Source organism: Lolium perenne, chromosome 1, assembly GCF_019359855.2.
Source record: "Lolium perenne isolate Kyuss_39 chromosome 1, Kyuss_2.0, whole genome shotgun sequence".
In the NCBI taxonomy this organism is placed as follows: Eukaryota; Viridiplantae; Streptophyta; class Magnoliopsida; order Poales; family Poaceae; genus Lolium; species Lolium perenne.
Genome location: NC_067244.2, coordinates 250,459,487 through 250,485,467, shown reverse-complemented (window position 1 = coordinate 250,485,467; position 25,981 = coordinate 250,459,487). Strand labels below are relative to the sequence as shown.

Genomic DNA, 25,981 nt, shown 5'->3' with positions numbered 1-25,981 from the left:
CGGCACGTCGACCACCCTCTGGCTGAGAAGGAGATCATGATCTCCTCCGTACTGGGCCCGCGGTGGCGCCCACCGTCGTCGCCTCCAAGAACTGGGCGGCGAACTGGCCAAGAACAGCCGCAGCGTCCACGACATTGGGTGGCCCCTCGATCGGTGGGAAGGAGAACTCCCGTTCCGCTGGCACCTCCTCTTGCTTCTCCTCTTCTGCTCAGCCTGCTGCCACCCTGCTGCGATGGCATCCGGCGGCGCGGACGGTGCCGGTTCTCGCGACGCAGGTGGTTCCGACTCCGTATGATCCTACGACGGGGACCCCGGTGACCTGGAGGAGAGCGTCTCCTGGATGCGAGATCGGAGCGCGGTGAGTGGCTCGAGTTCCTTTGCCACATCATGATGCACAGCGTGGTCGACACGGCTCTGCGCTCCAGCGTCGTCGTCGTGGGCGCCGGCGGCGGGAACGCCGGGCGTGGCCGCGGGAACGACTGGCGACCGGTCGCGTGAGTGGCTCGAGTTCCTCTGCCGCATCATGATGCACAGCGTGGTCGACACGGATCTGCGCTTCAGCATCGTCGTCGTGGGCGCCGGCGGCGGGAACGCCGGGCGCGGCCGCAGGAACGCCATGGATTGGAATCGAGGACCGCTGGCAGCAGGAACGACGGGCGACCTGGTATATGGATAGTCTGTTTCTCCTCTCAGTCAGATATGTCCGTCTGCGTTCCGTACAATCCCTTTTCTTTCTCATGATATTTGCGTGTAATGTTCTCATACTTGGACTTGTGGCTTACAGTACTGCTTGCATCTGATTAGCTAGCAGCAGCTTAGCAAGTGCCTTATGAACTCTGAAAAATCGATGGATCCAATCGTGAGCTTAGCAAGTGCCTTATGATCAGCAATTGTTTTTGGTTCTTTCATATTTTTCAGTTGGTCTCAGTTTGATATTCAGAGTTATAATTAGTTCGTTGGGTATTTTCTTAACTTTCTTCGAATGCTTCCGTCTCAAGAAATGATGTCAGATCATAATCCCTTGTTTACATGTGTAATGTGCTAATTATGCTGCTGTTTTGCAAGTAATCTTTTTCAGTAATCCAGCCTGATATTTCGATCTACCTTTTTCTTCCTGTGCAAAGCTGAGAATTAATTCAGCAACTCCTATGTAGAATAAAGGACATTGTACTACGCTGACAAATTTTGTTTACTAGCATTAACTACTCTGACATTTGCCTTAACACTTGCCGTATTTTCTCTAGTATCCAACAGGTATAGAAAAGTTAAAGAAAGCGTATTGATTAGCTGCTATATTAAGTGCCAATCTCAAATCAAACATTGATGCTCACGATTTAATCCTCGCGCGTAGCCAGGTTCCAAACGTCCGGGTCGATAGGGGCTGTCATTAATTACCAAAACCACACATAGGGGCAATATACCCTTACAATCTCCTTACAATCTCCAACAGTCTGCCACTTGCACTAGACTACAAATAAACTAGTTTACATTTGGCAAAAATCTAACACCTATTGTCTTTTGGTGTTGATCATGCTTAGCTTGTGAAGAGGTTTCGTCAACGGGTCTGCAACATTTAGATCCGCATGTACTTTGTAAAATATTTGCGTCTACCCGCATCACTCATTTCCAATTAGCTGACATTTGTATATATTTGTTGGAACCTTAATTTCTCGGTCTGATTTATGTTACCAATATTGTCGCATACAATATAGCTTCATAGTTCTGACACTCTCGAAACTACACCAAGTTCTAAAAGAACATTATTGACTCAAACACCCTCTTTAGTTATTGTCATAACAATGATGTACTCAATATTTCGTTTGTAGAATCCATCGCAATGTTAAGCTTTAGAACTCATCTAAAACCAGTATATAATTCTTCTAAACCATTGTGCTACCTCTTAATAAATTCTTAGCCTAATTGAGATTGAATTTTATTTGTATATATGACCAAACTAGTATCAATGTAACATATTACAACAATTTGACAATCTGCAGCCAGGACTAGCTAGCGTGGAAATTCAGAAGAGTTCATCATTTCTCTCGCTGGTACATGAGACATCTCGCATGTTTCACACTTAAGAGCCCAGTTTTCAGTGCTGAGCCTTAACTGATCTTGTACAATGTCCAGATATTAGTTTCCACCCGCAAGCCATGCACATGCGCATCCACCCCCCCAGAGCTATTCAACCATGCGGACTGTCACATTCCCTGCACTCACTGCCATGCGGACCACACTGTCAGCAATCAGCTACAATAAACCCCATTCATTCCATGCTCTTCCCAATAATAATCAACAAGAGAAAAAAGAGACAGAAAAGAACATGTCCACGAGGTTGTTAGAGCTGGGCAACAGACTACACACACACACATACAGCTGGAAAGATCTTGATGCTAGCATAGTTGACTAGCTAGGTAACACTGACCGATGAACAACAAAAAAACAGGAATAGAAAAACGATGGCTCTGGAATTTGGTAGTGCTATCACGCGACGGGGTTGTTGGTACGTCCAGGTAACAGCACCAACCGGCGGGACGGCGACGGGTCCGACGGCGTTAGTCGGTGGCCTCGCGCGCGCTAATCATCTGTGAATCGCGTGCGCCGCTGTTAATCTCCTCCACCGACAGAAAGAGGGGAGGAGAGGGGCGCTTATTTATTTCCCGAGGTGTCGGCCTGCATGTGTGATTTAGCCTCTCATGACACTCACCACCCAACGCCATTAGTTTAATCAGCCTGCTCTAAAAGATTGGTGAGAGTTTCCGCTCCCACCACCACCACCTCCATCCTCGCCCCCAGCCGCATCAGATCTCCAGCTCCCCCTCCCCGGCGGGCGAGCGCCACCGCGGCAGCATTCGCCGCCGTACCAAGTGAAGCGGGGATCGGTGGTGTAGCGGTTGCCTGCGAAAGAGGGAGTGTCGGTGGAGCAGTAGCGGGTGGGAAGGGAAATGGCGGCGGTTGGTGGATCCGCGGCGGCCTGCTGCGCCGTGCTGCTCGCCGCGGGGCTGCTCTTCTCCGCGCCAGCCACCACAGGTTCGGCTCCTCTCCTTTACCTGCCCCCGCCCGGTCCTTCTCACCCTCTCGATGGTGCCGCGTCGTGCCGGGAACCGGCGAATTGGTTAGATCCGGCTGCCCGATCGCCGCCTTGTATTGGTGAGACGGAGCGACCGCGAGGTTCGGATTGCGTGCCGGTCAATGCCACTCCCATTTCGCCTAGTCCTGTCGGTGTCGGTGGCTCCAGCTCGGTGTCGGTGGCTTCTAATCAAGATCCCACCGGGTTAATTCAGCTCGATTCCGAATTCCGAACCCGACTTAGGAAGCCACATACCTATCTGACGCATGCCAAGCTTCCACAGTGCCACTCTCTGCTGATTCTTGGCCAAAACTCCCTGGCTTCGTGCTGTGTAACGATGGATCTGTTCAGGAGGGAAAGCAAATTAGTGAAAACGTCTCAATCAGCTGTGTTTTGCTGCTTAAAAGTCCAGTTGCCAGTTTAAGCGGATAGATCTTGCAAATAGGAACAAGGATATATCATAGGAGTCCATCTACCGTGCAATTCAGCTTCTTCTACTGTCTTGTTTCCATATATTGTGTGTCTGACATGTAACCTTTGTTTGATACTGCAGAGGCTTATGATTCGCTGGATCCGAATGGCAACATCACCATAAAATGGGATATTATCAGTTGGACTCCTGATGGTTATGTTGTAAGTAGCACTCCTTCACATCAACAGCTCTGCCTTTCATCCCAGGCCATGGTTTTTTACTGAGTAGTTTTGACCTTGACAAGTAGCACCGGCCAATGACCGATTACAAACTTTGCTACTAACAATATAGTATCCACCAAACAAGTGCAGTCATCGTCCCGATTACAGATATCTGGTCATCCTGTATGGCTGTATCATGATTTTTCTCTCCAAACTTGTCATGTGCAGGCAACAGTCACGATGTTCAACTACCAACAGTTCCGGCACATCTCTGCGCCAGGGTGGTCGCTGGGGTGGGCGTGGGCAAAGAAGGAGGTCATCTGGTCGATGGTGGGGGCTCAGGCCACCGAGCAGGGTGATTGCTCAAAGTTCAAGAGCAGCCCTCCCCATTGCTGCAAGAAGGAGCCAAACATTGTCGATCTTCTTCCAGGCACCCCGTTCAACCAGCAAATTGCCAATTGCTGCAAGGCGGGAGTTATAAAGACATTTAACCAGGACCCAGCAAATGCTGCTTCCTCCTTCCAGATCAGTGTAGGTCTTGCTGGGACTACCAATAAGACGGTTAAGGTGCCGAAAAACTTCACTCTCAAGGCCCCAGGTCCTGGGTACACATGTGGGCGTGCTATTGTTGGCAAGCCTACCAGGTTTTACTCCTCAGACGGGCGCAGGGCAACCCAAGCTCTTAGTAAGTTGCCCATTTATTGCTCCTTGCTGCTTGCTCTTAGTTGCTTGAATATTTTGTGCAAATGCATTAGTAAGCTGAACACATCGTAGTACTAGTTTAGCATGTTTCTGCTCCTTAAAGATGGATGAATGCTAGGTTACATTTTGTGTAGGGTTAGTGGAAGGAGTGAACCATTGAAATGACAAGCGATTTGTTCTCGATGGGAGATGAGTTCATCACCTATAACCGATGTTAGCTCAGGCTGCCTATTTTAGTCAGCTTTGTTCTAATGCAAATAATGCATGTCAAATCCACGAAGCATCAGATTAGTTCCCATATATATGTTTATGTTTGACTGCAGATAACTTTCTTTATTTGATGTATTTTAACAAATAATTTATCTATTCACAGTGACCTGGAATGTAACCTGCACATACTCCCAATTTCTTGCTCAGAAGACTCCAACCTGCTGTGTATCTCTTTCATCATTTTACAATGACACTATTGTGAACTGCCCAACATGCTCTTGTGGCTGTCAAAACAATGTCACTCATCCAGGAAGCTGCGTAAAGTGAGTACAGCTTGTTGCTCTTTCACTTTCTATTAAGGTTCTAATTTTCTGCAAAATTTCTTATGAACCCTTTTCATTTTACAGTGACAATTCGCCTTATTTACAATCTGCCATCAATGGTCCTGGCAAAATTACCGGCCAGCCTCTTGTCCAATGTACTTCCCACATGTGCCCGATAAGAGTCCACTGGCATGTGAAGCTCAACTACAAGGACTACTGGAGAGTGAAAGTCACTATCACAAACTTCAACTACCGCATGAACTATTCAGATTGGAACTTAGTTGCCCAGCATCCTAACTTCAACAATATCACCAAGCTTTTTAGCTTCAACTACAAGCCACTTACCCCATATGGAGGCCGCATAAGTAAGTCATTTTGTGAACTATTTTACTTGTGGTTTCCTAATGAAAATGTGCATCCTGTCTGATGGGGTTTATTCCTTCCGCTTCAGATGATACTGCAATGTTCTGGGGAATGAAGTTCTACAATGATTTCCTTAATCAAGCTGGTCCGCTAGGAAATGCGCAGTCAGAAGTACTCATGCAGAAGGACTCAGAGACTTTCACCTTGGATAAGGGATGGGCCTTTCCAAGGCGTGTGTACTTCAATGGTGATAACTGTGTCATGCCGTCCCCTGACTCATATCCGTGGTTGCCTAATGCAAGCCCTCTAACAAAACAACCGTTGACGCTCCCGGTCTTGGTATTCTCGATTGTGTTTGCTACTTTGCTGGCTTATGTATGATGAATGAGGTCAAGAGAATCAGCGAGCTTCAAGTTGTTGTCAGGTCCCATGAGGTGCGCGGCAACGGGTCATTTGCTCATTCAGTTCCACGGTTGCATAGGAGAGACAGGTGTCGCGCAGAGGAAAGCTGATATGTGTGTTTTGTAAGTTGTTAAAAGGGCCGGAAATGTATTTGTTGTTTGGTATATACTGGCCACAACACTTTGGTGAACTTAGTTACTGCAATTTAGGTGATTACAGTTGCACCTTTTGTATTTATAGCAAACGGATATTTCATTGAATTATATGACTGCCTTTCTTGTAGTATATGCATGCTGTCCATCATTATGTTTTGAATTTGTGACAAGGAGATGCTGTTGGTTGAGATAATTCAGCATTGTTTCATTTTCAATGAAAATGGATCTGGGGAGCGAGCGCTCCCTGTTCATCTAAAATTTAGCATTGTTTTCCTTGCCGCTTTGACTTTTAAACCAAGTTCCTGAGCTGAACGATTTTCTTGTTCCGTGTGCTAGATAACACGAACCAAAAGAAGCAACCTACAACAGTATTAGAGGCTGAAAGAAATCGTAACTCAAATATCAGAAAAGCTACAACATAAAGTATGAAACGGTGCTAATTTCTCTGCACACAGGAACTTGAGACTGCAATCATTTAACTGTTATTTTTAACGTACCAGGTTCATCCTAACGCTAATGGTATGTATAATGGGCTAATAATACTAGTAGTGCTTCCCTATCTACACAATATGAGTTTTTTCTTAATACCCTTCGATTTTTCCCCCATCTGTAGCATTTCTCGGTTTGTCTGAATCTTGATTGCTTATACGGTGCCATTGTGCCACAAGATAAGCAACATTTCACGAGGCAGAGAAAGTAACCAACGAAGATACACTCTTTTTTCGACAAAAATGAGATGATCATCTACAGCTACTTTGGAGAAAGGGTAAACAGAAGCTATATATATCAGATAGAGATCTTTCCTACATATTACTATTCGGGCAATCTATTTGATCAAACAAGAGGAACTTGTATTATTCATAATAGATAAACCACAACGAGAAACATAACAAGAGTACTACTACAAAATGCATCACGATATTATAGCAGCGCATGAATTCTGGAGAAACACTTTACCTTAGCAAGGACGATGGATACAAACCCCCTCCGAGACACCATTCTCTGCGACAAATTAATCATATATGCTCCCCTTTGAAAGGAACCATGCCTTGCCTTGTTCCCAGCTTCACCCCGCTTCAGTGATGCTGCTGCCGCTGAGAGCTTATGAAGTTCCAACAAGACAGAGGACAACAATATGCCACCCATGGCCTGGTATATATATGTGCCCATGAGATGAGATGCAGTGTAATGGAAGGATTGGTGAAATGGTTCAACCGTAGCTGTTGGTTCGTTGGCTGGTTGCAGTTGCAAGCAAGCCTCAGGTTGAAGCTCAGAACCAGCCTCACCACCTTCCACATGTTGGCTTTTGCTCAGCCTTGAAGGAAATCCAATCCAATCTGAGGGAGACCCTGCACAGTACTATCAGGCCAAGTGCATTCTTCCAGGTTACTCAGTAGTACCACAGAATAAGATTTCTTTAACTTTTACCTACTGATGGTGGAACATCACCACTGGAGATATATCAGAGGGGGCCAGCAAAAATCACCCGCCACGCTTCTGAAGTCTACTGCCCAACTATATGCACCTTGTGAAGTGATGCAATGTGAGGGAAAGAAAAAGGTGAACATGAAAAATGTGAGAAAATAATGGCCGTAAATTAGCAAACCCAGGAAGCTTCAATCAAACCAAGGGACCAGCAAAGTACATTTTGCCTTGAATGGTACAAAAGAACCAATGGTACAGATATATTCAGTTTTACTTTTTCCAGAAGGAAGCAAGATACTGGAAAATCACAATATTTAGAAATAAACAGTGCCGTGGTGCCATTGCAAAAGCAAATAGCAGTGGTGGCATGGAACAAAATTATGCTAGCTGCTGCAACAAGCCCACAAGAGGTTTATATCGCACACATGGTTCAGAGTCTGTAACGAATCCATCCGTTGAATGACATACTGATAAAACAGCACCACCAATTTTGTGGCAGAATATTAGATTCAAGTGCCTAAGGCCTCAATACAGAAATACGTCTTCCACTTTGAACAAAAGTACATATTCTCCATCCATAACCAGATATAAATGGGTTGGTTCCCCAAAAATGGTCATCCAATCAACCTATAAGGGATCATCACTTCTTGCGTGCATACAATATGGCGACAACGGCTGATATCCCGACTGCTGCAACCGGAATGGCCCAGTACTGCCCCGCGTTGGCCAGCAGCTTGCTGGCAAAGGCCATGTCCTGCTCTTTCCTGTAAACCTCCAGCTCAGGGATGTCAGGCGTCTCATCCAAGTCCAACTCCCCAATGAAGTAATCCTTCATTAGCTCCTTGGCATCCTTGCTGTGGCCCGCATCGTCGAATTCCTCCGTGCCATCCTTACCTTCAAACGGGTTGTCATATATGATCAAAAAAACTAAGAGAAAATAAAAAGTGCCGAACAAGGGACATCAGGAGGAGAGTAGTAGCAGTACCTGTCACCTCATGCAGCAGAACATCAGCACCTCCAGGATGGTCCTCCAGATACTTGGTCACATCATAAATCTGCAATGCATCCATCAACATGGCATAAGAGTGCTGAGCAATCAGAAAAGGGAACATATGGCCAAACATTATGCCTCTACTTGAAACCAGTTCAATTTGACTCAAAGCCTTCAACAGAGGCATCTGTGATCTCTTTGAAAAGAGGAACAGAGCCTCCACAAACAAGATATCCCAGAACAATTGTCCCGCAAGGATTAAACCCAGTAGTGGTGCCTAGATTGACAGGCCACACTCAGTCACAGAGACCCTTGGTTCCAGTTTCTGCAGCCATTGTTTTTGCGTGGAAACTATAGACTTTTATTCAGAAATAACAGCTCCTGCACTATCAGCCTGAAGACTGGTAGAGGAGACGAGCTGTTGGATGGATCTTGTTTCTGCAGCCATCTCACAACGAAAGCGAGCGCAGCATCTCCTAGACATTCCGTCGAACACGTTACGGATGGCTTCGAAGCCCAACAAGCAACAACCGCACCGGCGGTTCCACACATACACATCCCCTACCTAACTACTGATCTTACGGGTATTGTTCAACCCAGATCGGAAGAGAAGAGTATGAGGGAGGAGAGGGGGCGCGATAGCGCAAGCCTTGCTACCTTGCCGTCGACGACGATCCAGCAGTCGTCGGGGGTGTTGTGGAGGGCGGGCCTCCTTCATGCTGTAGAGCTTCGTCAGCGTCGGCATCTCCCCCTCCTCGCTTTCCAACCTCTCCCTGATCAAATCAAATCGGCGGACGCCGAAGGTATACTGTTTGATGAAGTGGGTGAATCTGCTGCGGCTTGCAGAGAAAGAAGAAGGGTGGGTATCTGTAGCAGAGGAATCTGCTCTTCAATCTGCCGCGGCTTGGCTTGCTGCCGAAGAAGAACGGCTTGGGGAGTTGCGGTCAGAGTTTTGCTCGTATGGCTAGGGTTATGGCCCGCTACGGCCCAGTGTAGCCCAATAGGTAACCCAGCAAACCAAAACTTAAGGCCCACAGTCCAGATAGGCTTTCGGCCCGCTATATTAATATAGCAAACAACCAACCGATACAAGATTGAGACCACCGCTAGGGCAAGCCCAAGAGAAAAAAAAGAAGAAGAAAAAAGAAAACAATGTCGACCAAGCCGGATCGACGAAAACGCTAATGATCCACCACCGTTGCGCCCTCCGGAGAATTCCCACCACAATCTTAGCCCTCCGAAGCGCCGCATACCTAAGCAACACCTTCAAGAAGGGATGCGACGATGACGACGCTGCTGCCCGGACAAATCCTAGGGTTTCCCCCGGTATGCGGGGGGGGGGGGGTGTGGGAGGGGGAACCCGGCGCCCTTCAAGAAGGAATGGCGGCGCCAGTAGGCGTCACCGCGTCGGTGTCGGACATCCGACAAGGATTTCTCCCAACCCCCAAAGAACCACGACCCCGGACGCTCCATCGCGCTCCGCCAACCTCACCACCCACCAGCTCGCGCCACCACGGTCTTGGAGTCACTACCGCCGTCTCACAGTGGTCAAGCAACGACGACCGACAGAAACGAGAAGAGACAACCAGGGCCAGGAGGCGGCTGAACAGCGGCCACGCGGGAGGGCACAACCTCCACCGCCGCCTGCGGTAACCGATCGGACGCAGCTACAGGAGCAAACCAGGCCCCTACTGGCCCGGCCGAGCCCGGCGGGCTCATGAAGCTCCCATGGCCACGCTACAGTCAGCGCGCCGCAGTCCAGAGCCCCCGCAGCACGAGCCGCTCCGTCGCTCGCCGGAGACACCACAGGGAAGCCCGTACCTAGCCCGCCCAGGCCCAGATGGGGCCCAAAGGGCCCAGATCCGGGCCGGGAGAGCGTCGCCCCCAGCTTCCTTGTCGCCGCGCCGCCGCCACCAGGCCACCCAACACCGCGCCGCCCGAGAGCCACGCCGCCGCCAGAACGCAGCCGACCTAGGGAGCACCGCGCCATGGCCCGCCACCGCCTCGGAGAAGGAGCGCCGTAAAGAAGGGCCGCCGCCATGCCAAGACCGCCGGGCTTTGCCCGGCTCTGCCACGCGGCGACGGGGAAGGGCGAGGGGAGGTGGTAGACGGGCTAGGGTTGGGACGCCCTAGAGTCGCCCGCGGGGGGAGCGACCCAAGGACGAGAATGGCTAGCTAGCTTAACTAGGATATGTTATCGCAGAGTTACCTCTTCAAGATGATGGATTCCAACCGGGCAAGTTCGCTTGCACGGAAAGACAAAGTTCATTAAAACCAAAACTAGAATGAGAAAGTAAAAAAAGATAGGGGAGAGAGCGAGTTGGAGCACCAATGGAAAACCTGCTATGAATGTTTGATATCGAAACATCGACTACGGGGCAAAAACCCATTGTCACTGGAACTACCGGATACCTACAAACATTCAGCTCCCACCATTGTCTCCGCACTCCTTAAAAGCTACAAACAATACACGAAAACAAACTTTGTACATCCACATACAACTAGAAAACAACAGAATGAAGCTTCAACAACTCCAGGTCACTCGGCATCAGGCCCGTGCAATCCTCGCTGGTACACTTGGCGATATCATTCTAGGTTTCCTTGTGATAAATCAATTGCAACCTTCATCAATTGCTTCGCTCGTGCACAGATAAACCCCAATATCTTCGGGAAGATCCAGTAGTAAACACCATCATTAGAGGCGGAGGTATGCACAAGTCAGGGGGCCACCGCCCCCCCCCCACCCCACCTTCACTACTTATTGTGGGTTGGTTATTTGTGTTGGAGATATGCCCAAGAGGTAATAATAAAAGTGTTTATTGTTATATCTTAGTGTTCATGATAAATGTTTACATCCCATGCTATAATTGTATTAACCGGAAACATTAATACTTGTGTGTTTTGTAAACATAAAGGAGTCCCTAGTAAGCCTCTTGTTAAACTAGCTTGTTGATTAATAGATGATCATGGTTTCCTGATCATGAACATTGGATGTTATTAATAACAAGATCATATCATTAGGTGAATGATGTGATGGACATACACCCATAGTAAGCGTAGCATATGATCAAGTCATTAAGTTAGTTGTGCTTCAAGCTTTAAGATACATAGTAACCTAATCCTTCGACCATGAGATCATGTTAATCACCTACACCGGATGGATGCTTTGATGACACCAAACACTACTTCGTAAATGGGTTGTTATAAAGGTGGCATTAAGTGTTCGGAAAGTATAGGATTGAGGCACGTGGATCAAGAGTGGGATTTGTCCATCCAAATGACGGATAGATATACTCTGGGCCCTCTCGGTGGAATGACATCCAATTAGCTTGCAAGCATGTGACTGGTTCACAAGGGATATCATATCACGGTACGAGTAAAGAGTACTTATCGGTAACGAGGTTGAACTAGGTATGGAGATACCGATGATCAAACTTCGGATAAGTAAAATATTGCGAGACAAAGGGAATTGTTATTTTATGTAAATGGTTCTTTCGATCACGAAGTCATCATTGAATGTAACATCCCAAAAATTGAAATGTTAATTATCAAGAATTCAAGAAGCCAAAATTAAGAATAAACAAAAAACTTTTATTTTAAATATTGTTTGAATGAGTGTTTTAATTAGTTATTGCCATAATAACTGCCTTGCTCCATTAAATAGAATTTGGTACTTAAATGAAGAAAAGAAAAGGAATCAAACACATCAACTAAAACTAGAAGCCACAATAATCAAAGTATCTCAATTCAACACTTAGCCATAATTTGGGGATCTAGTGAAAGTTGATAACTACCCTATCTCACCCCTAGGTTCATTGGAAACCTTATTTAATATGTTGACAAACCATCAAAAGCTATTTCCCAAAATTTGGAGCCAACCACACCCTTGATTTAAATTTAAAGTGTGTGCATAGTATTCATGCATTTATATTGTGTTGTTGCCATGATTGTTTGTTGAAATGTTTGGAAAGGTTCCTAAACCCTAAACCTTACTCTTTGGAGTCAAAAAGAAACATAGCCAAGAGAAAAACAAATAAAAGAAAAAGCTCATGTGAGCTTATGGCTATTCTTGCAAATAATAAACTATGCCATGTTATACCTTGTTTGGATGGTTTGAAAAACCTCAACAAACCCAACCTAGTACTCACCAACTAAATCAAAGGTGAAACCAAAAGAAAATGAAATTATACATAGAGGCATATGTGGGCATATAGCCATAATTGCAAATCTTGGCTTATGCCATCTTTACTTTACCAAAATGGTTTGAACCCATATCTAAACTTAATCCAACACTCCATGAACACGAAACAAGGACCTTTGGTCAAAGAAAAAGAAAAGAGAATAAAAACAAGAAATTCACATATGAGGCTATGGCCATTTTTGTAAATCCTTAACCTAGGCCATTTTGAATTGTGTCAATGGTTTGGATGTGTTACTAAACTAATAATAATCACTTTGGAATCAAAGAAATACAAATCAAATCAAAATAAATAGCAAAACCTACTCACATATGATAATGGTCAAATCTGCCAATTATATCATGACACCCACTTTGAGCCCTTGTATTAAGAAATTTCTAAACCAAAGTCTCTCAACTCTTTACACCTCATCCAAGACCTCATCAAGGTGAATACTTTTGGTGTTGACCAACCTTCCAAAATCTTTCTCAATTGCTTAATATAAACATGCCAAGTGGCAACATTGAATCAGATTCTAGATCATACACATTTTGGATTTTTACAAAACCACTCAAATTTGCAAACCAACACCAGCACTAGGTGCCAAACATTATTTGAATCACACCCATAAAAGGATTTGGCAAAATTTAAAAATAATTTTCTTGCGGGCATTGTGTCGAACACCTTGCAGGCAGGGTTCATATAAGTGCCCATGCTGGATTTGGAGGGTGGACCAAGTCCAACCATGACCACCTCTGCATCCCTGCACCTCTCCTCTACCCCACCATGCCTTTGCCCCACTGTTCCATGAGAGAAATGACCAATGCCAAGCTCATGCCATGACCTCATGCCCCTCATCATGCCAACCCATGTCATCCTCCCTCTCTTGTCCTTCTAACCTTGTCAAGTAGACTCACCTCACCTCACTCAAGCATGCCATGCCCTCAGAGAGCAAGAGAAATGCACAAAGGATCAAAAGACATGACCATGCCGGCCACATGATCACCACCATGCACACCTGCTCCCCTCTCCTCACCTCTCTCTCTGACCTTGTCAAACAAGTTGACCTTGACCCCCTGACCCCACTAGCGCAAGCCCTGGCCAAGGAGAGGCCGACAGCACCCAGAACACGACGTGTCCAGAGGCGCCAGGACGCGCCAGAGCGTGCACGACCACGCTCTGGACGCGCCAGTACACAAGCTCGCCTCGTCGCGTCCGACCACCTCTCGCCCTCTCTTTTCTCCCCACGCACCCACCATGACCTCAGCTACCTCGTAGACATCCTCACTGGCTCGCCCGCGCCCTGTAGACGACGCCATCGTCGGCGACCGTCCGCCACAGTACCCAGGTACACGATGACGACGACGACGCTCTTGTGCTCCGTTTTCAGCGCCCTGACGCTCGTCGTGTCCGCCTCGACGTCGCCTACACGATGCGCCCACTCCCCTAGCCCCGCGTGACCTCTAGCCCCGTCGTCACCATTGGCCTGCCCCGCGCCCCACGGTCACCTCTGGACCCTATAAAAGGAGGCACCCTATGGACGATTTCTTCACACCAGCTTGCTCCCCTCTCCCTTCTGAACCTCCTCGACCACTTCCCCTCTCCGATTACACACCAGCTCGCCGGAATTTGGCCGGAGTCCGCCGCTGCAGTAGCTCGACGAAGCCGACGATCCCGAGCACCCCTGGAGCCACTGCGACCCTCCTTCGACTCGCCGTCGTCGACAACGTCGATTGCCCGCCTCGCCGGACTTGCTGGACGCCGGTAAGCCTCCCATCGCAACCCCCTGGCCGCCGGTAGGGTTTGCTCTTCGGCGAGCCCTGTCGAGGAAGGTGATGAACCACAACCGTCCGATCCAAGCCTAATCCTACGGCCTCCTCTCCCCGTACCGCTTCGGCGTTTAAGACACGCTGACGCGTGGGGTCCGCTGTCAGGCGGCCCGCTGCGCACTGGAGCACAGTTGGGCCAGCCCGTTTGTTTTCCCGCGCGCCCGTTTAATTCAAATCTCGTTTAATTCGATTTAACTCAAATTCCATACTGGTGCTTGATTCAAATTTAAATAAAACAAAATCTACTGAGCCAAATTTCATGAATTTTATATATTTGGAAAGCTTGTGAAATTCTCTATCAAACCCCACTGGTCTCAACCCTTGTTTCATTGTAGACCACTTGCACTAAAAATAACAAGTCAGTACCTTTTCAAAATTCAAACATCTATTAAAAATCAACCATAATGAATTTTGAGTTGATTCCAACTCTCAAAAATCACATTTCAAATACTCTGCATGAATATATAAAAATATAGCATAGGTGTTTATTGTGATCATGGAATAGAGCAAAATAATGGCTATGTGGCTATTTCTAGTCTATTTAAATTACCCAAAATTATTTATTAAATAGTATGAGAGATATTCTCTCATTTAAATCTTTGTCTCAAGTAATTCAACATGAGGTATTGACCTTGGTCTATGTGATCTCATATTGTACTACTTGGTGATATTAAATTATTATTATAGTAGTGTTAAATTGCATGAGGGTAATACCTCATTTAAATCATTTTCTCAAATGATAATTATGAAGTGTTGACCTTAGTCAACATGTGTTCATACCTTATTATTTGAGGAGATTAAATCTTAACAGGATTCAATGAGAGGAAATTATTTATCCAAAGAACTAAATAGAAACCCTAATCAATATGGTTAATGAGAGGAAATTATTTTTCTTAAAAAGAAAACAAAGCCACTCACCATGTTAATAAGGCTGGGATGCTAGAATAGTTTGTGTGAACCATTGTGTGCTTAGTTTAGCCCTTAAGATTTGTTTGGTGATTGTATACCTCGTATCCGTTTATAGACGCTAGTACCGAAGACTACCAGGAGGAGGAGGTCTTCTACGAGGAAGAAGAAGAAAACTTTGATCATCAGACCACTCAAGGCAAGCTATATTATTGCAAGCTATACTCTTGCAAGCTACCCTAATGCAAAGCTCTTCTAAAAGCAAGGCACCATTACACTTCTATTTTATGTTGAGAATCCAATCCCAAGTTTTATTCTTGCAAGCTTTTACTTTGATTATCAAAGCTTACTTTTATAGTTAACTTTGGTCTGGATATGGAGTATTACAAGAACATCAAAATTAGCCTAGAGAGCTACAAGTTAGTTAGCACCCCTCATGACTAGTGGCTAGTGCTAAAACTAAAATTGACTACTCCAGCTGGGAACAGGTGAATCAAATGACTTTGAAAACCTTAGAATGATGAGTCATTCTATTGAAAGTTTTGAAGGTGAATATGACTTGTGAATGACATGGTGAATTTAACAAAAACTGATGGTTGGGTTCGGATGCGATACCATTCGAATTTCTGAGTACCCCCACAATACATGATTATGGGTAGGGCTTAACTGGAAATTTATGTACTTTAGTATGGGTTCCCTCTAAACAAGCGTCATAGGGGTTATGCCGAAAGCTGCCTCCTAGGTGAAATGACGTGAAAATGAGGTGAATGTCCGGCCCAAGCCCTGTGCAGTTCCCAGGATGGCAGATTGGCATCACTGGGAGGCCAAGCTCATGGGGAGAGGTGCCTATACTAGGGTATGTAAGTGAAAGGTTATGGTTGATGATCCGCATACTGAGTATGATTATTCAGGGCAATCCCTGACGGATGTAATCAAAAGTTGTGGCACAAGTGTACAACCTCTGCAGAGTATAAACCTATTTGAATAGCCGTGTCCACGGTTATGGACGGTTGGAAAGGCCATACTGTTCCGTCATCAGACAATTTCAAAAATGCGACCTATGACTGGTGACTTGAACTTGAAAGGTGAATTTGACTTGATCACAACAGAGTTGTGGGAATGACACTAATGTTCCCACTTGAGTTAGTTAGGCAAATAAAGAGTCTTTTACTACTAAGTGCTTATGAAATAAAATTGGCTTTATGCAAATGAACCTAGAGCTTAGAACCCCTTTGCCATAGTTGATAAGTGCTTACACTAGTATTAGTTTGCGAGTACTTTAAAGTACTCATGGCTTTGTCCCTGGCTATTCAAATGGCCAGACTATGAAGAGGAGCACCAGTACTATGAAGATGGACAGCAGGACGTCTATGATAACTAGGACTACTCACAGCGTCCAACGATTGCACAGCAGAGCATGATGGACCGCTACTACGTTTCTTCCGCTGTGTGTGTTTTGTAATTGATCATTAGATCAACCCTAGTTGTAAGACTGGATCATGTGATCCTTTGATGTAAGACAATTATGGTTTGTAATGAATGATGTTCTGTGATATCAATCTATTATGTCTCGCAAAAACAATATTCCTGGGATTGCGATGTATGGCATAATAGGCATCTGGACTTAAAAATCCGGGTGTCCACAAGTTGGTATCAGAGCCATTGTTTGACCTTAGGAGACCCTAGTTAGAATGGACGTCTGAAAAACTTAGTTTCAAAACAAAGAAAGTGAATATTTATAAAAATTTATTCTCCCTCTTATCCTTGAAATCTTTTCAAAAAGATTATTTCTGAAAATTTATTCTTACCCTTATCCTTGAGATCCTTTTTAAACGGTATTTCTGAAAACCTATTCGCACTCTTATCCTTGAGATCTTTTCACAAAGATATGCTCTACTTTTCTTTGTACTGCTCCATTAAATTTTGCACACCTTGACTTCATACTGCACAAGACCTGCAACGAATTGGACAGCATCCGTGCCTTATACCAACGCCAAGCAGCTCGCCTATGAAGACGAAGAAACCACCATTCCAGATGAAGAGTAGTATCACTAGAGCACTTGCGTAAATTCGTAGCAAGAGAGCACTAAGTGTGAGTTTTATATCCTGTCCCTTGTATCGTAGAACGAATGAATGGTTCTTAAAACCAACGGTGTGTTAGCTTTGTAAGGTATGATGGTTTGGTATGAATGAAAAAGTGTTGTTGGTTTTTACCCCCTCAACACTACTCAAGTTTTGAAACTTTTCAAATTTTATCTCAAACAAACCATAGAAATTTCCCTCTTATCTTATGATCTACCTCATTGTTCAGATGGCCCCTCCTACCCGCAACAACTCCCGTGCCCGGGCCAACCAGATGCACATTGAGCACGCCAAGATGATTGACACCATCAACATCCTTGCAACGGAGCGCAAGGCACTTCGCCATCAGCACGCCCAGAAGGACTACCTCATTGCTCGCCTCCGCGTGAGGATAGCATCACTGGAGCAGCTCATCCCAATACCCAACCATGCCCCCAGAGACAAGTCCACTGTGACTTGCTATGAATGTGGTGTTACTGGTCATTACTCTAATAAGTGCCCAATGAAAGCTGCCAACAATGCCCCAAGGACTGGAAGCAACGCTGTCCCCGTCACCCCAAAGGACAAGTCAACTGTGACTTGTTATGAATGTGGAACTGTGGGTCACTACTCCAATGAGTGCCCCAAGAAGCTTGCCAAGACTGCCCCCAATCTTTGCTGCACACCTTGACAACGAGCGCCGCTTAGCGGCTAGAAGGAACCCAACCCACCGCCACGGCCGTCACTACCACATGAATGCAACCGAAGCACAGGAAGCACCCTAGGCCATGCCAAGTATGTTTTCCTGTTAACTCATCTGCCCAATCTCTCTTAGGAACCTAACTTTTCTTAAATCTCGGGACGAGATTTGTTTAAGGGGGAAGGGTTTGTAACATCCCAAAAATTGAAATGTTAATTATCAAGAATTCAAGAAGCCAAAATTAAGAATAAACAAAAAACTTTTATTTTAAATATTGTTTGAATGAGTGTTTTAATTAGTTATTGCCATAATAACTGCCTTGCTCCATTAAATAGAATTTGGTACTTAAATTAAGAAAAGAAAAGGAATCAAACACATCAACTAAAACTAGAAGCCACAATAATCAAAGTATCTCAATTCAACACTTAGCCATAATTTGGGGATCTAGTGAAAGTTGATAACTACCCTATCTCACCCCTAGGTTCATTGGAAACCTTATTTAATATGTTGACAAACCATTAAAAGCTATTTCCCAAAATTTGGAGCCAACCATACCCTTGATTTAAATTTAAAGTGTTTGCATAGTATTCATGCATTTATATTGTGTTGTTGCCATGATTATTTGTTGAAATGTTTGGAAAGGTTCCTAAACCCTAAACCTTACTCTTTGGAGTCAAAAAGAAACATAGCCAAGAGAAAAACAAATAAAAGAAAAAGCTCATGTGAGCTTATGGCTATTCTTGCAAATAATAAACTATGCCATGTTCTACCTTGTTTGGATGGTTTGAAAAACCTCAACAAACCCAACCTAGTACTCACCAACTAAATCAAAGGTGAAACCAAAAGAAAATGAAATTATACATAGAGGCATATGTGGGCATATAGCCATAATTGAAAATCTTGGCTTATGCCATCTTTACTTTACCAAAATGGTTTGAACCCATATCTAAACTTAATCCAACACTCCATGAACACCAAACAAGGACCTTTGGTCAAAGAAAAAGAAAAGAGAATAAAAACAAGAAATTCACATATGAGGCTATGGCCATTTTTGTAAATCCTTAACCTAGGCCATTTTGAATTGTGTCAATGGTTTGGATGTGTTACTAAACTAATAATAATCAATTTGGAATCAAAGAAATACAAATCAAATCAAAAGAAATAGCAAAACCTACTCACATATGATAATGATCAAATCTGCCAATTATATCATGACACCCACTTTGAGCCCTTGTATTAAGAAATTTCTAAACCAAAGTCTCTCAACTCTTTGCACCTCATCCAAGACCTCATTGATGCGTGTGGTTGGCACGTCCGTTGGGAACCCCAAGAGGAAGGTGTGATGCGCACAGCGGCAAGTTTCCCTCAGTAAGAAACCAAGGTTTAATCGGACCAGTAGGAGTCAAGAAGCACGTTGAAGGTTGATGGCGGCGAGATGTAGTGCGGCGCAACACCAGGGATTCCGGCGCCAACGTGGAACCTGCACAACACAACCAAAGTACTTTGCCCCAACGAAACAGTGAGGTTGTCAATCTCACCGGCTTGCTGTAACAAAGAGTTAACCGTATTGTGTGGAAGATTATTGTTTGCAGAAAACAGTAGAACAAGTATTGCGATGGGTGTATTTCAGAAGAGAATTGGACCGGGGTCCACAGTTCATTAGAGGTGTCTCTCCCATAAGACGAACAGCATGTTGGGTGAACAAATTACAGTTGGGCAATTGACAAATAAAGAGAGCATGACCATGCACATACATATCATGATGAGTATAGTGAGATTTAATTGGGCATTACGACAAAGTACATAGACCGCCATCCAACTGCATCTATGCCTAAAAAGTCCACCTTCAGGTTATCATCCTAACCCCTCCGGTATTAAGTTGCAAAGCAACGAGACAATTGCATTAAGTTTGGTGCGTAATGTAATCAACAACTACATCCTTAGACATAGCATCAATGTTTTATCCCTAGTGGCAACAGCACAACACAACCTTAGAACTTTCATCCTTTGTCCCGGTGTCAATGCGAGCATGAACCCACTATCGAGCATAAGTACTCCCTCTTGGAGTTACAAGCATCTACTTGGCCGTAGCATCTACTAGTAACGGAAAGCATGCAAGATCATAAACAACACGTAGATATAACTTTGATAATCAACATAACAAGTATTCTCTATTCATCGGATCCCAACAAACGCAACATATAGAATTACAGATAGATGATCTTGATCATGTTAGGCAGCTCACAAGATCCGACAATGATAGCACAATGGGGAGAAGACAACCATCTAGCTACTGCTATGGACCCATAGTCCAGGGGTAGACTACTCACACATCACACCGGAGGCGACCATGGCGGCGTAGAGTCCTCCGGGAGATGATTCCCCTCTCCGGCAGGGTGCCGGAGGCGATCTCCTGGATCCCCCGAGATGGGATCGGCGTTGGCGGCGTCTCTGGAAGTTTTTCCATATCGTGGCTCTCGGTACTGAGGGTTTCGTCACGGAGGCTTTAAGTAGGCGGAAGGGCAAGTCAAGAGGCGGCACAGTGGGCCCCGGACCACGTGCCGGCGCGGCCGAGGGTGGGCCGCGCCGCCCTAGGGTTTGGGCGCCCTGTGGCCCCACTTCGTTTCGTCTTCGGACTTCTGGAAGCTTCGTGGAAAAATAGGCCCCTGGGCTTTGATTTCGTCCAATTCCGAGAATATTTCCTTACTAGGATTTCTGAAACCAAAAACAGCAGAAAACAGAATCGGCACTTCGGCATCTTGTTAATAGGTTAGTTCCAGAAAATGCACGAATATGACATAAAGTGTGCATAAAACATGTAGATAACATCAATAATGTGGCATGGAACATAAGAAATTATCGATATGTCGGAGACGTATCAGCATCCCCAAGCTTAGTTCTGCTCGTCCCGAGCAGGTAAAACGATAACACAGATAATTTCTGGAGTGACATGCCATCATAATCTTGATCATACTATTTGTAAAGCATATGTAGTGAATGCAGCGATCAAAACAATGTATATGACATGAGTAAACAAGTGAATCATAAAGCAAAGACTTTTCATGAATAGCACTTCAAGACAAGCATCAATAAGTCTTGCATAAGAGTTAACTCATAAAGCAATAATTCATAGTAAAGGCATTGAAGCAACACAAAAGAAGATTAAGTTTCAGCGGTTGCTTTCAACTTGTAACATGTATATCTCATGGATATTGTCAACATAGAGTAGTATAATAAGTGCAATAAGCAAGTATGTAGGAATCAATGCATAGTTCACACAAGTGTTTGCTTCTCGAGGTGGAGAGAAATAGGTGAACTGACTCAACATTGAAAGTAAAAGAATGGTCCTCAATAGAGGAAAAGCATCGGTTGCTATATTTGTGCTAGAGCTTTGATTTTGAAAACATGAAACAATTTTGTCAACGGTAGTAATAAAGCATATGCATCATGTAAATTATATCTTATAAGTTGCAAGCCTCATGCATAGTGTACTAATAGTGCCCGCACCTTGTCCTAATTAGCTTGGACTACCGGATCATCACAATGCACTGTTTTAACCAAGTGTCACAAAGGGGTACCTCTATGCCGCTTTGTACAAAGGTCTAAGGAGAAAGCTCGCATTGGATTTCTCGCTATTGATTATTCTTCAACTTAGACATCCATACCGGGACAACATAGACAACAGATAATGGACTCCTCTTTTATGCATAAGCATGTAACAACAATTAATAATTTTCTCATTTGAGATTGAGGATATATGTCCAAAACTGAAACTTCCACCATGGATCATGGCTTTAGTTAGCGGCCCAATGTTCTTCTCTAACATATGCATGCTTAACCATAAGGTGGTAGATCTCTCTTACTTCAGACAAGACGGACATGCATAGCAACTCACATGAAATTCAACAATGAATAGTTGATGGCGTCCCCAGTGAACATGGTTATCGCACAACAAGCAACTTAATAAGAGATAAAGTGCATAATTACATATTCAATACCACAATAGTTTTTAAGCTATTTGTCCCATGAGCTATATATTGCAAAGGTGAATGATGAAATTTTAAAGGTAGCACTCAAGCAATTTACTTTGGAATGGCGGAAAATACCATGTAGTAGGTAGGTATGGTGGACACAAATGGCATAGTGGTTGGCTCAAGTATTTTGGATGCATGAGAAGTATTCCCTCTCTATACAAGGTTTAGGCTAGCAAGGTTATTTGAAACAAACACAAGGATGAACCGGTGCAGCAAAACTCACATAAAAGACATATTGAAAACATTATAAGACTCTACACCGTCTTCCTTGTTGTTCAAACTCAATACTAGAAATTATCTAGACCTTAGAGAAACCAAATATGCAAACCAAATTTTAGCATGCTCTATGTATTTCTTCATTAATGGGTGCAAAGCATATGATGCAAGAGCTTAAACATGAGCACAACAATTGCCAAGTATCACATTACCCAAGACATTTATAGCAATTACTACATGTATCATTTTCCAATTCCAACCATATAACAATTTAACGAAGGAGAAACTTCGCCATGAATACTATGAGTAGAAACCAAGGACATACTTGTCCATATGCTACAGCGGAGCGTGTCTCTCTCCCATAAAGTGAATGCTAGGATCCATTTTATTCAAACAAAACAAAAAAACAAAAACAAAACGACGCTCCAAGAAAAAGCACATAAGATGTGATGGAATAAAAATATAGTTTCGGGGAGGAACCGATAATGTTGTCGATGAAGAAGGGGATGCCTTGGGCATCCCCAAGCTTAGACGCTTGAGTCTTCTTAATATATGCAGGGGTGAACCACCGGGGCATCCCCAAGCTTAGAGCTTTCACTCTCCTTGATCATGTTGCATCATACTCCTCTCTTGATCCTTGAAAACTTCCTCCACACCAAACTCGAAACAACTCATTAGAGGGTTAGTGCACAATAAAAATTAACATATTCAGAGGTGACACAATCATTCTTAACACTTCTGGACATTGCATAATGCTACTGGACATTAGTGGATCAAAGAAATTCATCCAATATAGCAAAAGAGGCAATGCGAAATAAAAGGCAGAATCAGTCAAAACAGAACAGTTCGTATTGACGAATTTTAAAATGGCACCAGACTTGCTCAAATGAAAATGCTCAAATTGAATGAAAGTTGCGTACATATCTGAGGATCATGCATGTAAATTGGCTTAATTTTCTGAGCTACCTACAGGGAGGTAGACCCAGATTCGTGACAGCAAAGAAATCTGGAACTGTGCAGTAATCCAAATCTAGTACTTACTTTTCTATCAACGGCTTAACTTGGCACAACAAAACACAAAACTAAGATAAGGAGAGGTTGCTACAGTAGTAAACAACTTCCAAGACACAAAATAAAAACAAAGTACTGTAGGTAAAAACATGGGTTGTCTCCCATAAGCGCTTTTCTTTAACGCCTTTCAGCTAGGCGCAGAAAGTGTGTATCAAGTATTATCAAGAGATGGTGTGGTGTGTCAACCTTACCTTGGGCTTTGCCCTTACCTTTCTTATTGTTTTTCTTTCCCTTTGGTTTAGGAAATATATGATTTCCCCCTGGTATAGAGGTGAATTTCAGAGTGCCTTCTCCAACATCAATGACTGCTCCCAATAGTTTCAGCAGGGATCTTCCGAGTATGAGTTTTCCTGTTTCAATAACAAGATAATCAATGGATATTGTCCTTCCAAGAATGGTTGTATGCACACCTGCGGCTATTCCTTTAGGAACTATAGTAGAGTTATCAATGAGAGTTATTTCTTCTCCTCCTTCATCAACTCCCCAAAGTTTCAAAGATTTATAAATACTTTCAGGCATAAGGCAAAATTCATACATAATATCACAGTAGGCATGGAGAGTTCGATCACCGATAACAATTTTAACAGCAGGATCCCACAATGAGAGTTTAGAGTTCACTAAAACTTGTTCAAGACGATTACGAACGTGGCAATAGTTATCATTCAAGCGAGATGTACTTATCTCGAGATTATTTAATCTACTATATATGCTAGTGAGGGCTGAATCAAAGTTATTAGCTGAATCATGTGATGCAACCAACTTCTTTATGGCATTAAAAGCTTGATCCCCATTGCAATGAAGGAAATCTCCTCCCACTAAAGTATCCAAAGCATATCTATAGCGAACCATAAGACCAAAATAAAAATTACTAAGGAGCAAACTTAGAGTCATTTGAGGTTCAGTTTTACGATAAGAAGTAAAAATTCTAGACCAAGCATCCTTAAAACTCTCCTCATCCCCTTGTTTAAAAGTGAAGACTAATTCTTCAGGCGAAGAAGTAACAGGTTCAGAGCTAGACATGGTAACAAAAGTAACTAATTTTTTTGTGTTTTCGATATAGAGTGCAAGACAATAAATAAAGCAAACTAGATAAAGTAAATGCAAGTAAACTAATTTTTTTTTTGTGTTTTTGATATAGCAAACAAGATAGCAAATAAAGTAAAACTAGCAACTAATTTTTTTGTATTTTGATTTAGTGCAGCAAACAAAGTAGTAAATAAAACTAAGCAAGACAAAAACAAAGTAAAGAGATTGAGAAGTGGAGACTCCCCTTGCAGCGTGTCTTGATCTCCCCGGCAACGGCGCCAGAAATTTGCTTGATGCGTGTGGTTGGCACGTCCGTTGGGAACCCCAAGAGGAAGGTGTGATGCGCACAGCGGCAAGTTTCCTCGATAAGAAACCAAGGTTTAATCGGACCAGTAGGAGTCAAGAAGCACGTTGAAGGTTGATGGCGGCGAGATGTAGTGCGGCGCAACACCAGGGATTCCGGCGCCAACGTGGAACCTGCACAACACAACCAAAGTACTTTGCCCCAACGAAACAGTGAGGTTGTCAATCTCACCGGCTTGCTGTAACAAAGAGTTAACCATATTGTGTGGAAGATTATTGTTTGCAGAAAACAATAGAACAAGTATTGCAGTAGATTGTATTTCAGTAAAGAGAATTGGACCGGGGTCCACAGTTCACTAGAGGTGTCTCTCCCATAAGACGAACAGCATGTTGGGTGAACAAATTACAGTTGGGCAATTGACAAATAAAGAGAGCATGACCATGCACATACATATCATGATGAGTATAGTGAGATTTAATTGGGCATTACGACAAAGTACATAGACCGCCATCCAACTGCATCTATGCCTAAAAAGTCCACCTTCAGGTTATCATCCGAACCCCTCCGGTATTAAGTTGCAAAGCAACAGAGACAATTGCATTAAGTATGGTGCGTAATGTAATCAACAACTACATCCTTAGACATAGCATCAATGTTTTATCCCTAGTGGCAACAGCACAACACAACCTTAGAACTTTCCCATCTTGTCCCAGGTGTCAATGCAAGCATGAACCCACTATCGAGCATAAGTACTCCCTCTTGGAGTTACAAGCATCTACTTGGCCAGAGCATCTACTAGTAACGGAAAGCATGCAAGATCATAAACAACACGTAGATATAACTTTGATAATCAACATACCAAGTATTCTCTATTCATCGGATCCCAACAAACGCAACATATAGAATTACAGATAGATGATCTTGATCATGTTAGGCAGCTCACAAGATCCGACAATGATAGCACAATGGGGAGAAGACAACCATCTAGCTACTTCTATGGACCCATAGTCCAGGGGTAGACTACTCACACATCACACCGGAGGCGACCATGGCAGCGTAGAGTCCTCCGGGAGATGATTCCCCTCTCCGGCAGGGTGCCGGAGGCGATCTCCTGGATCCCCCGAGATGGGATCGGCGTTGGCGGCGTCTCTGGAAGGTTTTCCGTATCGTGGCTCTCGGTACTGGGGGTTTCGTCACGGAGGCTTTAAGTAGGCGGAAGGGCAAGTCAAGAGGCGGCACAGGGGCCCCAGACCACAGGCCGGCGCGGCCAGGGGGTGGGCCGCGCCGCCCTAGGGTTTGGGCGCCCTGTGGCCCCACTTCGTTTCGTCTTCGGACTTCTGGAAGCTTCATGGAAAAATAGGCCCCTGGGCTTTGATTTCGTC

At 44.3% G+C, this 25,981-nt stretch overlaps 1 protein-coding gene and 2 pseudogenes across 4 annotated transcripts in view; 1 reads left to right on the top strand and 2 right to left on the bottom strand.

Moving 5' to 3' along the window:
- LOC127327611 (uncharacterized) overlaps positions 1–7,019 on the bottom strand; it is a 135,481-nt gene extending 128,462 nt beyond the window's left edge. For 3 of the 4 annotated variants that reach the window (XM_071824983.1, XM_071824982.1, XM_071824984.1), the window contains exons 1-2: positions 6,816–7,019; positions 3,326–3,413 (exon numbers count right to left, since the gene is read on the bottom strand). In XM_071824983.1, coding sequence (XP_071681084.1) covers positions 3,326–3,413; positions 6,816–7,004 — 277 coding nt within the window. In that variant the 5' untranslated portion in view covers positions 7,005–7,019. Of the gene's footprint in view, positions 1–1,872; positions 2,220–3,325; positions 3,414–6,815 lie in introns of those variants that run through there. The other variant, XM_051354391.1, reaches the window with a different exon arrangement.
- LOC127327610 (COBRA-like protein 3) lies at positions 2,674–5,988 on the top strand (annotated as a pseudogene).
- A 697-nt stretch (positions 7,020–7,716) lies between the features above and the next one.
- LOC127327609 (cytochrome b5-like) lies at positions 7,717–9,242 on the bottom strand (annotated as a pseudogene).
- Between the last annotated feature and the right edge of the window lie 16,739 nt (positions 9,243–25,981).